At 33.1% G+C, this 15,507-nt stretch overlaps 1 protein-coding gene across 3 annotated transcripts in view; it reads right to left on the reverse strand.

The window, feature by feature from the left end:
• LOC118181423 (uncharacterized) overlaps positions 1–15,507 on the reverse strand; it is a 46,260-nt gene that overhangs the window by 17,327 nt on the left and 13,426 nt on the right. For all 3 annotated transcript variants that reach the window (XM_035350569.2, XM_035350570.2, XM_035350568.2), the window contains exons 8-17: positions 15,038–15,203; positions 13,166–13,333; positions 11,490–11,630; positions 9,319–9,469; positions 8,387–8,667; positions 7,314–7,421; positions 7,033–7,161; positions 6,080–6,276; positions 5,790–5,972; positions 1,193–1,451 (exon numbers count right to left, since the gene is read on the reverse strand). In XM_035350569.2, the coding sequence (XP_035206460.2) occupies positions 1,193–1,451; positions 5,790–5,972; positions 6,080–6,276; positions 7,033–7,161; positions 7,314–7,421; positions 8,387–8,667; positions 9,319–9,469; positions 11,490–11,630; positions 13,166–13,333; positions 15,038–15,203 (1,783 nt within the window). The remainder of the gene's footprint in view (positions 1–1,192; positions 1,452–5,789; positions 5,973–6,079; positions 6,277–7,032; positions 7,162–7,313; positions 7,422–8,386; positions 8,668–9,318; positions 9,470–11,489; positions 11,631–13,165; positions 13,334–15,037; positions 15,204–15,507) is intronic.

Below are 15,507 nucleotides of genomic sequence, written 5' to 3' on the forward strand. Positions count from 1 at the left end.
AAGAAGAAAACAGAAAATAAAATTTATTATTTAAATTTAAAATTTTATTTTAACACTAATGAAAGAGCTTTCTTTTTCCTGTATAGAACATTATGTGGAAATTCTTCAGGCTTTAAAAGTGTGTGATCTACCGCTATGCTATCTGTCCATATAAACCTCATTTTTTCTTATAGTCATTTTAAGAAGCAAGTATTTATTTTTTTTCTTTTCCTCACTAAAGGTTTCAAAATTTATATTTATGCTCCTCTTTCTCTTCCGAACTTTCTTCACTCCATAGCCAAGAGAATGACTAAAGCAATAGTCCCCAAACTTTTTGTCCCTAAGAGCACATTCTAGAATATCTGTTGGACGGCGGGCGCCATTTACTTTTTCAAGGTGAATTTATAGTTGTATAGATTTAATAATACATGCACATAAAACAGATCAGTCGCATTTCGCTTTGTGCTGGTATCTCTGTTGGACGCAATTTCTATTTCACTAAAAATGAGAAAAACTTTTACATAGAATTTTACTCAAAACTAAAACATTTTTATTGTGATCTCACACACTAGCAGAAACACGTTAAACGATCGACGGGCGCCATGGTACCTGCGGGCATCGGGTTGGGAACTACTGTACTACAGCGATATTAAGAAGGTACTCAATTTATTATGAAGTAGTTATTGTGCGAGTTGCCTTGACGGAAATTAATTATAGCTGCGATTTTAGTCCGGCAGTATTATTTTACTTGGATTTCATTTAGTACTGTTCAGACTCTAAGAAATTATTCTGCATTAAACATTTAAATATTCAGTTATTAAGTTCAGGTTAAATTGAACCTAACTTAACTAGGTCTTCCCAATGTTTGAAGTACTTTAAGTTATCATGACTATTGAATTCAAATTCCTTTATGTTGTTATTAGTTTGAGTACCGTCAGCTTTTGATTGCGTATTTCGTTAAACTTTAATTCTTAGTTGTAATTTATTTAAAAATATTTATTTAACATATCTGCAATAATTTCAGGTTGAGTTTCACTTAAGTGATTTTCTCTAAAGTCTTTAATTCATTCAGAAATAGAAAGATTGGCTAGTAGCTATTTTAAACGAAATTTGCGCATATTTAAGCATGTAATTTTATTTAACATCTTACAAATCGGATGAGCAGTATGATAATTATGAACTTATGCTGGAAAATATAAAATTTTGAACTCACCAAACGTTTTGGGATTTCTACGGATAATTCAAGACCTTTCATTTCCTGATCGCTTTTCTTGACAGCAAACTCCACACTACCAACTCCTCTGATGAAAGGAAATGTTCTGGTCAAAAAAGGGCGAGGAACTTCCCATTTACCGCAGATGGAAACACCCAAAGGTTTCTCGAGTTTATTGAAACAGTAATCAATTTTCTTTTGCATAGCCTTGAAAACACGTTTCTCATTCTGCTGAGCATCAACCTCGAAAATATCAGAGCTGAAACATTAAGAACACTTTTTTGATTTATCAATGATTTTCCAAAGCAAAAATCGCTTCAAGTAGTTATTTCTAGCGTATTAACTCAAATGCTCCTTAAATAATTTTCTAAATACACTGGTTATCATTAATTAAAGAAAAACCAGTAAAATGATGATTACTCGAAAGTTTACAGGTTAGAAGTTAATGGAACTGAACCATAGTATACAACACATAGTAAGGTGCAAAATTACACGGAGAGAAATTACCAAACAGTTATGTTGTTATAGAAATTATCATATGTATAAAGTGAACAAATCGGATGTGTCAGTTTGATGTAGTAAAATTACCTTCAATATGGAGTTTGATCTCCCCTAGAAGCAATACAGCAATGTGTGATGCTGTCAATTATACTGTCTATCAATTTCGTAGGAAGTGACAGCCATTGCAAAGAACATGCAAGCGTGACAAGGGTCTGAAGAGGAGGATTGAGAGCAGCTATGCGTCATTCTAAAGCATCCCAAATATGCTTCATAGGATTCTGGTCTGATGATAGAGCTAGCTATTCCATGCGCTGAATTGTTTGCTGCTGAAGATAATCATTCACGATGAGAGGCCTGCGCGGTCTACCGTGGTCGCCCTGTAGCAAGAAATCATTACCTATTGCCCCGGCAGAAGGGCGCACATAAGCATCAAGGATGTCATCGCTATGGACGTATCCACGGTTCCACGTGGAAAGACATGGAAGTATGTGCGTCCAACCAAAGAGATACCACCCCAAGCACAGATATTGCCTCCGCCGAATGCATTTGTTTCACAAATGTTTGATGAATAATAACGCATCCATGTCCTCTCCAAATCAAATAACGCCTACTATAGCTTCGGAGGCTGAACCTGGACTCATCCGTAAAAAGAACAACCCTCCACTGATCAGCCGTCCAGTTTCCTTAAGTACAGATTCTTGTTATGTACTTTTGATTGTAAAATTTCTCGGAATAAAGAACAGCTTTTTTTAAGCAATTTCAGCACTTGTAAACAAAGGGGTCGTAAATACGAAATTTAGCCTTTATGCGGTTGTTCCGTCCTATCTTGTAACATTCGTCATTAGAGACCTTCGCCTAGTGAAGAATTGCAATTCTGCGAAGAACATTATACAAGAACCACAGAAAATCCAATGGACGTTACTTAGTAACGAACAAACGAAGCATTATTTATCTAAATAATACTTTTATGTTATATAGTTTTCCCTAAACTTGGTAAAAACTTTAGAAATCAGCGAGTACAAGCAAAATGTGTAAATAAATCTTTTTTCAAATAGATTTCCAAACTTTGCACGTGAATGCTACGGAACCTTTTGTTTTTAACACATTAAAGCATCTCTAAGTATTTTAATGTATAATTATTTTAATTTATTATTTTATTTTATTAAGTGTTTTAATTTATTAAGGCCGCGAGCACAATGTTCAATTAAGAGCATTTTGCCCGGGGCCGCACACAATCTCAATTTATATCACAATTTATATCTTGTGTGCGGCCCCGAGCTTTGCAGAAACTTTTCAATTTCGAAAAACTACTGCTTAACATTCTTTACCATATGTTGAGAAACTAAGCATTAAAAGTACATGCCAAAGATCAATGTTTAAGAAATTATAACACTTAACCACATTTTTGAAAGCATTATATCTGTGCCCGAACTAGGCATTTAGTGTTCCAACATTTAAATAAATAAATTACAATTGAGTCTTATTTTGCAAATCAGTTTCTAACTCGTTGAGTTTCATTCAGGTGGTTTCTCAAAGTCTATAATTGATCGAAAAACAGAAAGACTGGCTGGTAGTTAATTTAAAATAAGTTTCTGAAAATTCTACGTATTTAAGCATAGACTTTTAAGTCCTTACAAATTATATGAACAATATGAAAATTATGAATATTTATTGGAAATCATAAACGTCTGAACTCCCTAAAGGATTTGGAATTTTTACAGATAATTCAAACCCATATTTTAAAAATGAGCATAACAGTTTTAAATGTAAAAGATAATGTAAATGAAAATTTTTTAAAGAATTTGTGTTAAACAGAATTTGGTACAACTCTGATATACGCCCTAATTTCACCAAATGTGGCGATATGTGTTCTGCGCTGGTTTTTGGCGCGATTGCGTGTTGTATAGCAACCCTGTTGACGTTGAAAAGTCTTTCGCTGGAGTTCGTTGGTTCCCGTCATGCTTTGTGTCTGAAAAGCTAGGGGGAAAAGATTTAATGGTGAAAGTTGTTGAATTGAAGTTCGGCATAAGTAAATATCGTCGTGGTCATCCTGTTGAGGGGCAATGGGTATTTGGAGGTGTGGAAAGAAGGTATGGGAGATTATTTTTAGTGGTTGTGCGTGATAGAAGTAGGGATTTGTGATTATTTGTTATTTTATTTATTTTTGAACCATAGTATGAATTTTCTGGATAGTGTGTCTGGCTGTCATATAAATACGATACTAGTGATTACGTGGCGGTATAAAATTGGTATATCTGCTCTTCGAAAAAGCATTAATGGTAAGTGCATTTTATTTTATTCTTGTTCTTATTTTGTAGAATATAATGGTCATTGTTTTTTTTAGTATGAATTTCTGTCGTTATTTTTTTTTTTTTTGAATTGTTTGAAATTTATTTTAGTTATTTTGTTGATTAGTGCGTACCATCTGAATTGTGCAATTCGTAGATGTTTTTTAAAGTTGAAACAGAACGCTGTGTACATGGTATTCTTTGAAATTTATTGTTGTTATGTTAATTTATTAAAGTGAGGTGCGCGTAGTTCGTAAAGTCGTTTGTTGCCTAAATTGTGCAATTCGTAGATGTTTTTTTAAGTTGAAACAAGATGCTGTGTACATGGTATTCTTTGAAATTTATTTATTATGTTAATTTATTAAAGCGAGGTGTGCGTAGTTCGTACATTCGTTCGTTGCCTACATTGTGCCATTCGTAGATGTTTTTTAAATTAAAACATATCGCTGTGTACATGGACTCTTGTAAAATAATTTTGGTTAGAAACTTCACGGTTTTGCTATCTAAATTTTTTGTTTTTGTTTCGGATTTTTAGCTTAAATTGTGTGTTCAAACGTGGTTTTTGCATTCGCGAAAACCGTGTTTTTGGAGACATTTTAGGCTTAAAGTTCGAAATGTAGACAAAAAATTTAGATAGCAATATGGCAGCGTGGAGTTTCTCGCCAAAAAATTATTTGGCGAGAAATTTGGCGCCTTGAGGGCGCATATCAGAGTAGTTCTTAAATTTCTGCCCATGAAAATGGCTGTTACTTTAATGCAATTTCTTACATATGCATATGAGATCGCAACAATCAAAATTTAACTCTATTTTCACGCACTACTCAGTAATTTTCATACAATTCTTATGAATATTTTTATAAATTAGAGATGAAACGAAACTAAAATTTTCTCGAATTCGAATTTTAACCGTAAACGGCTGTTGAAAAGCTTGTACTCTACCCTGAAAAATAATAAAGGAAACTAAATGCAAAATCATGGAGGTAGGTAGGAAGTCCTTTCTTACCTCCATGTGCAAAATGCCTCTGCGTAATTGAAAAATTTTTAACTGAAGAAAAGAGTGAAATCTTCGTTTAATTAAAAGCAAATTTAAGTATAATTATTTTTAAAACTACGCCTGTACTTATTATGAAGCTACAAATGGAATTTAAATAAATGAAGCTTATGATTAAACAAACACTAACTAAAGAATTTCTATTATGCTTTAGGAAATCCCTTCTAATATATATAGTTAATCCCAGATATATAAAATAATTGCTTATTTGCTGGGAATATTTATAATTATAGGAAAATAATTTTCCTCATTAAGTGAATGATAGCAGCTGTCGTTGTATCTCTGAGCAAAATTAATTTCAACTTAAATATTTCCATTGGAATGACTTAATTATCTCCATAAATGCGTGTCGTTGTTACCTCTGTATGATAACTAAAGAACACGTTTATCTCATTGCGCTTAGGTTTAAATTCATTACCAAGAGGGCCCACCAGCGGCCGAGAGGTCAAGTCGCTGAACACTGGTAGTTCGGTCCGAGGTTCGAATCCCGCGAACGGGCTGACTGCATGAGCGTTTCGTGGTTTCTCCCATGTATAACGTGTATACGAGCCAGTTTCCCTTAGAAAGTCCTCCAAAAACGCATCCCTCCCCTTAGGCAGATAGACTTAGTGTGCTTTGCCATAATTAAATAAACCAAACCAAACCATTACCAAGAGCTTGATTAAATAAGTAATTTAAAGCTCCTTCGAAATTCCGCTAGAACAATTTCATGAAATGCAACATGTCTAACCAACTGTACGTTAATGAAGTAAAATACCTTATTTTTGCGAAGACCACATTTTCTGAAGGCACATTGAAACGAGCAAGAACTTGACGTCCATCCTTTATGCGGAACTGAGCTTGTGTGTCCGACTCTAAGTGGAGTCGCGTGACAACTCTCATGTCTGGTCGTGGCACACTGGTTTGGATTCCAACTGTAGCAGCGACTTCGACATTCACACTAGAAATTGAATCAGTTATTAATCAGCTTATAGGTAAAGACCTTTGTGCTCTATAAATGCAATCATTGTTTGAGATGTAACTCTTTTTAACAGAATATAATTTCACCTTGGTTGAAAATGGGCTTGGATATCTGCCCTTCTTGGAAACTGCAAGACGTCAAGTTTCTGAGTAGCTGTTAGACCTACAGTTGCACTACCAGTTAAACCAAAAGTATATGATCTTCCAGTTACACTAGGGATTATCAAATGCGTGTTTAAGAAGAGGAAACTATGAGAGAAATCAACGGATTTTCCTTCGGCTAGCTGCAAAATCAGAAATATCTAATCAATATATGATAGGAAGGAGATCGTAGCAGAAAATATGCAAGATAAATGAGTAATTTTTATAAACTTCTGCGGAAGTCTTTTTTATGAATTCAACTCTTTGCTGCTAAATATATAAACAATCTATAAAAAGGAACTTTCCTTTCTAAGAATGCTATATTGTCAATTTTCTTAAATGTTTTTGCATTCTTAAGCGCCTATAGTTTATTTTAATCAATTGCAGCTAGAAGATACTTGATATCCAAACTTTTTAACGTATTAATGATTGTTATTCTTAATGTATTTAATTTTGCTTTGGGAAATAGCTAAGCATAGACGATGACTACATCTCGAATCCTAATTATTTTTCGTAGAAGACAAAATATAATAATAATCTAGTTTTCTTATCTAGGAAAGGATTTAAATAAAGGACTAGTAAGATTTAAAGTACAGAATTTTGTTTTTGGCATTAATATAAATTTATTATTATCTCTGTTTTCAGCTCATATTTTTTTTTAACGGTGAAGAATTAGAATACCTCTTTAAAATCAAAAATATTGAAGTCTCAGGTTTTCTTTGGAACAGGATTACAAAAGCATTTAGAAATAAATTATGTTATTAATTAATTTCAGGAAACATTTTTATCTAATTTTCAAATATTCTTTCATCTAGCAAATGATCCAAATAATTTCTTTCTAATGAAATTCTACATAATTAACAAGCAATAATTCAAGGATTAATGGAAACGATTCTTACTTTTTCCATTACATCTGCAATTTTTACCATTTCTCCAACTCCAGTTAAGTCAGAAGCAGAAAGGTCAAATATTTCTGTGTTCATCGTTCTGACGAAAAGAGACACTTCAGTTTCTTCATCATTGAGAAACTGTACAGCAGAATAAAAATGCTCTTAATTAATAACATTCGTTAATAATGAGTATGATTTTTATAAAATGCATTAGAACCTTAAATAAGTTTTAATACTGGAGAATTTACAAATGCATTAAATTTGACTCTGTATAAATTCTGTATACTTACTTTCCTTGAGCGTAATAAATTCCAGGCTGATGATTTTTGTTTACTAGCGTCCTTCCTTCCAAGTATCTTCTTGAATGCCGCTTCAAGACCTTCAGCTCGTACACCAAACTGAAACACGGTACATTTAAACATTAAAATGTAAATGATTTTTAAAACTCTGATAGAAACTAAATTTTAGCACACTACAATAGGGATACTTAAACCTTAAGAATGCATTTAATTTATTCTAAAATGATAAAAACTAATTTTTAGCATTTTTCAGATATGCACTTTGTTATTTTAAAGTGACAGGAATTCTAAAATTAAAAAAATACTGCTTTTTATTGGGCAATTTAAATTTTTTTTATTTGCTATAGATGCCACGAGAATAAGAATATTTCAGCAAAAAAGTAACATTACATTTATATTCATATTTAGTTACTAATTTTCTGTGAATCTTAACTACTGTTATAAATACTTCCGATAAAGTTTATACATTAATTTTTAAATACATCAAGAACGAAAATAACTTTCAACTGAAATATTCAAATTTTTCACGTACAAGTTAAATTTTATGGTAGAAGTTTCAAGGATATTAGCAAATTTTCCTTGTTTTCTTGTTCACATTTTTATACTGCAATTTGTTTTTTGTTGGTGTTGTTATTCGCCCAAACAGATGAACGTTTTACTATTATTAAACAGTTTATTCAAATTTTTAGGCTAAAGAACTGATAAAAAGGTTTGTTTTAATCCTTCACCTGTGGCTGAGTTGCTTTACTTTGACAGATATTAAATTTAAAATAGGTTCCGTACAGATCTTCCATTAATTCTGACCCCTAAGAAAAATTTTGTGTTGTAGGAAAATGTGTATTTTTATACTGTAGATCTGTTTCGCATTATAGTATTTCTCATAAATTTGTTGTTACTATGAATAGCCTTGCAGCACTTGGATTTCATTGAACTCTTAACTTCGTGCTTCAAGAATCTTGAAGCATGCATACTCGCATGCGGGAAGGAGCATTTTTAGATTAGTACATAAAAACTACAAATTAAAGCTGAAATATATAGTTAAAAGGAAGAAGCTATATACTCACTTCAAACAGATTTATATTCTTGTCAAACACATTCACATCAAAACGTGTGTTAATAGAACGAGGAATTTTCGTATCAGAGCAATGAATGATGTCAGCTTCTACCTCACCACCAATATTGAATGTTTCGCTGAAAGCAGATACTTCAATATTCTTAGAATTTTCTAAATAGCCAACAGGTGGTGATTGGATTTCCATTTCTCTCAACAATTTTCTCACATTTTTCTTTAGAGGTGATGAGGATTTCTTTATGTTGGTCATCAGTGTTGAAATATAGCTGGAAACTGAAAAAAAGCGCAAAATTAATTTAGATTTTCAATGAAGTACACTTAGTAAATAGTTTTAGGCGTATTTTTAAAAATCACATTGTTAATTACAAATATAAATAACATTTTAAGAAATCAACTTTTCTTGCTCACTAAGAAACTAGTTTACTTAAGAATTTCTGAACAGGATATCTAATAATTTTGCATTCTATTATTTAAAGCAATAAGTAATTAAAGATGGTATTGATTTTTTAAACGTTTTACCATATTTTCTATGAGAATTTAAGCATAACACTAAACACATCTCCGGCTGTTGGCAAAAAAGAAGATGCAAAGAACCATAATCCTACCGACCACAATCCCACCGGTCACATAATCCCACCGGTCATATAATCCCACCGAAGTGAAATAAATTGGTTACATTTTTGCTTTAATTAGACTTTGATTCCATAGATATTGTTTTTTTTTTTTTTTTTTTTGTATTTCGTTTTACTTAGTTTAATACTTTTTGTCAATATATTGCTTACCTCCAAAAGTTTCTCGATGATCTATGTCAATGCTTCATTTTAATTGAGCAATATTTCAATTAATTTAAAATTTATACCAGAAAGTTTTAATTGTAGATGAAGAACATACGCCATCATTTAACAGAAAACTTGGCTTACATACCTTGCACATCATTTTCCTGTTCAGCTACTCTTTTAATAACCTCAATTTGTTGAGCATCTGCTTTTTTCATGATACTAGACACAGCAGCAATCCTAATTTCGAAGTTTTCTCTCTGATCTTCATAAAGTTTGAGCAAACCTTGAGGTCTTTTCTACAATGAAACAAAATTCATTGAGTTTAGTTTCATAAAATATTCAAAAGTGTTATTTTTCAAGACTTTACAAAATAGAAAATTATAAACACAGGTTATGTTCAACAAACCTTAACACCTGCCACAAATGAAGAAGGGAAAAAAAGAGTAACCAATCTGAATTGTCTTACAGCTTATATTTCTAAGTTTAAAATGTGAAAAAAATGAATTTTCTCTTCAGCCAGATTTTGTTTTCACAACTTTTCAAATTTTGTTTAGTTTAATCAAGAGACCACTAAAAGAGCTTGGTATATTTTCTGTCATTTTTATCAGTTCTTTTATAATGACGTTTGAATAAGTAGTAAATAATAAAGTACGTGTAATATCGAAATAAAATTTAAAGCAAATTTCAGTGGATTTAGCTTATTTCATATAGGAATTTAACCCTATTTTAATATACACTATATATATTTTAATATATACCAACATAGAAACTGCTACACCATGTAAGTGACCTACACCTACACCACTGATTAGAATGCGGTGTCAATTGATACAATAGACAGAGAATTCATACGTAAATAAGTGACATTATTTACAGGAAGATAAATTTGTATAGTGCTGGAATATTCAAGGAATCAGTAAGATGTATTACCATCTCTTGCGGCGACGCAAGGTGCGATCCTACGAGGTATATATTCAATTAATGTTCGGATTGTGTTCTGAGGGATTCGTCCTCCGATAACGGGTGGAGCAGACCAGAAAAATGACGACCAGTCACGTCTCAGATATGCTCGATCGGTGAAAAATCAGAGATATGTAGGTCGAGGAAGCAATGAGCTATGCTTCAAGGCTTGTCGGCTAACCAAAGCCGTGTGCGGTGTTACTTGGTCCTGCTGGAAATACTATTTTGCAGCCGGCTGAAGGTAAGGTAGTAAAACCGGTTGCAGCACCTCATCAGCGTATCAACGTGCCATCAGAGTGTACCTCTGATGCATAACAGGGGGGACCTTCTATCATGATTGATGGCACCCAAACCATTAAGCAGCAGTATGGCGATGATGAGCAGTGTGGCGTTCAGAAATAGTAGTCGGATTGGCTGTATCTCCCAGACGCCTGCAGACTTTTAACTGGTGAGTATAATCAGACAAACAAAACCGAGAATCGTCGCTAAATACCACATTGTGCCATTCAGATGCCCAAGTGGCTCGTTGACGATACCACCGCAGTCTTTAGCGTCGATGGTTTGGCGTTAATGGGAGTCTTCGCAAAGGATAGCTTGTGTGCAAACCGCTTTCAGGCAAACGCCGGGAAAATAGTCTCCCAGATATTGAAGTATCCAAAGCACCCTGCACATTCCACAAAATCTTTGTAGTTAGTCGATTTGGGGGCTGCCATCGCTTCTCATTGTATTGTTTATCTGTACGTTCTGTAGTGCCTCTAAATGGACCTGGTCTTTCGCCACTATTTATATATCCTTCATCGATCCATCTAGACTAAATTCTAAACACAATGAATACATCTACATGCGTTATAACAGCAATACGACGATAAGACCAACTTCGACGTAAGCCTACAACTTGATTCCTCGTAAAATCGTCCGTTTGCCGGAGCTGCCCGAGATGTCGTCGTTCAGCCATCTCGTCATTCACACGTGTCTTCTGGAACATTGAACTTCTTGAAATTCTGGATTCCCTAAGCAGCAGACAGTAGCGACTGTTGGACCATCCCCCCGTTTCCTTCCCATTTATCTCCGGCTGTAATCACGTGACCAACTTGCATCTTCCATTGTTTGCATGACTTGTTCCGCTACATAATCGCCAAAATTTACATATTTATGGGGTCGAATCTTCATGGTGTTGCATTTTCTATGTCGGGTAGTGTATATCCTGCTTCTTCTGTGACTTAATATTTAATGGATACATAAAATAGTTCGGAAATTTTCATTTTATCATAATCAACTAAATATCGAAATAATTCAAAAATGTTGCTATCTTGACTTTTTTAGATTAGATTAAAATGCAGTACTAAATATGCTGACCTTATCTAGCCTTCTAAAAGCATCAATAGCTGCCAGTCTCAAGCCAACGGGTTTGTCACTGTCCTTTGCACATGCCAAGATATTTGATTCAGCTTCACCAACAAAACCCATGTTTCCGAAAGCTTTAAGCAAAGAAATTACCTGAAAAATAAATTTTTCTTTAGTTTGCAATGTAGCCATAAAACTCATTCTATAACAATTAATAGTGTTATCACACCTCTATACCTATCTATACCTAAATTAGGTTAATTTTCATTATGTTTCTACTACTATAGTTAAATTGAATGCACTAAATTTATTAATATTCATATGCACAATATTTAAGTTATGTCTCTCTGTACTTAAATTAAATGCACCATCTCATAATTTAATTAAATGCACACTACCTATTTATATCTAAATTATTGTTCATTGCAAGTTGATTATGGTTTTCTTTGCACAAAGCTGGAAAGTTTCTAAATCATATTCGTAATCTTTAAATTATGTGACAGTAAATAAAAAAAATAATGAATCATCCTCAAGAGCTCGCAAGCTGAGTCTTAAACAAAATGTAAGTTTTCAAAAAACCGCTATACACTAAATTTGAGTTGCTCTTTTACTTTCGTTTTGAGGATTTCAGATTTAAATTTGTTATAAATTGTACGTCACAAAATTTGCGTGAATTGAAAAAAGCATAAAAAAGATGTGACCATAAGAGATGGGAATATTTTGTCTTTTAATCGTCCTCGTATAACACATATATTGCTTCAAAATAACGTTTACATGTTTTTAAAATTAATAACAGAGGAACTATTAAAGATGAGCTGATTGAACATTTTTTTATTTGAAACTGCAATATCTACGTTGAGCGTATGGCCGGCATATAGGCATTCTATCGCTTTTGATTTCATCATAGCCCATCAGAGTGCATAAAATAACAAAAGGTGAACATATTTCTTTTCGAAGAATGTAGAATAAATTTTAAATGTTATCGGAAAATGGAGAAAGCGTTGAGAAATGCAAAGGCGATGAACAGAATTTAACACTCGTTCATGGTAACTCATTCGCATGTAACAGTTACGAGATTACGAGACAAGTCTGAGGAGGAAAGAAATGAGTGTGATTTGAGAAAAAAGATAATTCAGCAACAAAAGAACAACAACAGATGAAATGTAGAGAAGAGGCTGCTGACTTTCAGTGCGCATTTCACAGAGTCACGGACGTGGAATGACATGCGATTGAGAATACCTGTCCTTTCCTTCGTGTTACAATCACATTCGTTGTTTGTCGATCTGTTATGTTGTGTAGCAAATAATGTATTGCTGCTAGAGACTGCCATTTTAAGCATTTATAACTAAGGTATGTTGCGCCAAAAGATGTTAATGTTTTTGTTTTATGGATATACTTGCTGTAAAATTATTGTGAGACATCCTGAAGGTACGAAAGAACATTTCTTTAAATTTTAAGCTAATTAATTCTTTCCTTTATGATTTAATAGAAAATGAAATGAGATAATATTCTTATCGCGCTTTCATTTTCGTCTTTTATTTTAATTTAAAAGAAACATCTAATTGTCTAATCTTAGAAACTTCAAATTCATTCGTCTGAAAATGTCTAATTTTAGAAGCGTCTTTTATTTTTATTAGGTTGTTCTGAATAGTAGCCAGAATATGGCAAGTGATTAAACAAACTCTTACTTCTTTGTCTTTTTCTGATGAACACCTTGATCCGATTGCTTGGTTCAGAACTGAAACAATTTCCTGAACTGGTCTGGACCTTTCGCAATTTCTTTCTGCACAAAATCTGTAAACCATAACAGATACACCGAGAAGTACAGATCCACTCTTGTCATTTCTCAGTAATGGCTAGAAAAGATTAAATAAGTAAAAATTATCAGATTTCAAATATTTATGTTCAGGTTTTATTATAATAACAATATGACCTATTTTTAAGCCCCTAAGCATTCGAAAACCTTTTTTGTCGGAATTTTTCTGCCATTTTTTTATTGTTTCCACATTAGCATTCCATAACGTAGGCAGACATTTAAAACGTTATTTTACATAATAAAACTAATTCTCCACTTACGTTTTCATCTGAGAGAAAATCAAATATACTTATTGAACTTATTGAATGTTTATTAAAGAAGTAATAAGGTATTCTTTTTGCTTTTTTATTAAGATGTAACGAGGTACTTTCTTATTGTCTTTTCTTCTAAGAGGGAAATGAAACATTTATAAGGTATTATGTCCTTCTTTACGCATGCCTTCGTGGTGTAACTGGAAGCACGCTGGACCTGTATTCAGGAGGACCGGACTTCGAAATCTTGGCGAGGGCATTGCGGGTTTCTTCAGTTTCCTAACATCAGCAAAATTATAAAAGACCCTATAATGACTCTCGAACTAAAAAGGTGGAGGAAGATAATTCGTCACCACTAGGATTTGGTAATTGGGTCCCCTCATCCGCAGTCTCCCTTTAAAAGGGTAAATGTACAAGGTATTTTATCCCTTCTTTCTACGTGCTTTCGTGCTGTAACTGGATGAACGCTAGACGAGTATTCTGTAGGTCCGCAGCTCGAACCCTGGAAAGGGCATTGCACATTTTTCACGTTTCTACATTGATATAACCTAATTAGACATTCTTATTGCGTTTACATTTAAGGAAAGCTTAAGTAGTGTTCTTATTGCATTTTCATGTAAGAAAAAAAAACTTCCCTTCGCTGTTTATAACAAATTACTTCCTCAATGATATTAACCTGAAAGGTATATGTATATTTAATTAACGATTTGTAAAGATTTCACTTTAATACCAAATATCAGTTAGAAAAATATTCCTGCGATGCGTGTTGATCATTCAGAATTTTACATCAGCTTATGTGTGTCTAAAATAAGTATTGGAGTATTAATATGTACACAGTGAAGTACTTTTATTTCAAAAGCATCGAAAAATTAGTAAAGCCATAGAATAAAAGAATCTGCCAAGTTTTTCATAGGTATATTACAAGTATAAAGTCCTTTATGCATGTTTCTATGTGAAGCATAACTGCGATACACGCGCTTAAGTAACTTTACCTGGATAATATATTAAAGTAATATTAAATACAGTTTCTGTTAGAGTGAATTTCTAATATTGCACTTTCAAGCTATTATAGCTATTATTTCTTTCCTTAACCCATTTAAACTGATATTACCTCACTTAGTCAGGAATAAGATAATGAGCAACATAGAAAAACTATCTAAAACTTTTCTAAACTCACGGTTTTCGACAAAGCAAAGAAATGCCGATTTCTTTTATGATTGTAAATATCATCAGTTTTTTTATTTTATTTTTCATATGAGAACAATGAAATTATATTCCTAACTGTAGAGCCAAAAATGCGTTACTATGAGCTGATGTTTAGAGTTGATAGCATTTTAACCCTAACATTTAAACCATTTAAGAATACTAAAGCGTGAGCACGATTAAGAATATTTTTACAATAATTTTATGAAAATATAACACCCGTTTCTTTTATCAATCTATTTCTCTTCAACAGGTTATGACGAAAACGTTTATCACCCACTGATACTTACGATTACTGCTGCAACTGCTCTTTCTGTAGGTTTTGGAATTAAAGCTAAAGACGCCGGCCACACTTTTGCTTTCAATCCAGAAATTTCCTTATTCACTAGTACTTTAATCATAAGTTCAATAGCATCTTCAGTTCCAGCCATTGGTAATGTATCCAGGAAGATATGTCTGTGTGGAAAAGGACAAATTTAGAACATAAGACCGTAGGATACAAATTATTATGATGACCATTAACCCTTTCCGGCACGCTACCTTTTAAAGTCGGAGTTTTGTTAAAATAAAGGTACGCAGTCTAATTATGCCTCGAGGAGTACACAAGTAAAATTTTGTGAAGATAGTGCTTATCGTTTATTTCTGTGAGTGTGCACGAAGAGGGCACACTGATTGAATAGAACTTCGAAAAGAGTGCTGAAACCAGCATTGTTGTCAGTGAACTGACCGATGAGATTCGGAGAAACAAAGAATACAGACT

This window comes from Stegodyphus dumicola, chromosome X2 (assembly GCF_044657685.1).
Source record: "Stegodyphus dumicola isolate Sdum_Otavi_A_Nest chromosome X2, ASM4465768v1".
NCBI classification, from domain to species: Eukaryota; Metazoa; Arthropoda; class Arachnida; order Araneae; family Eresidae; genus Stegodyphus; species Stegodyphus dumicola.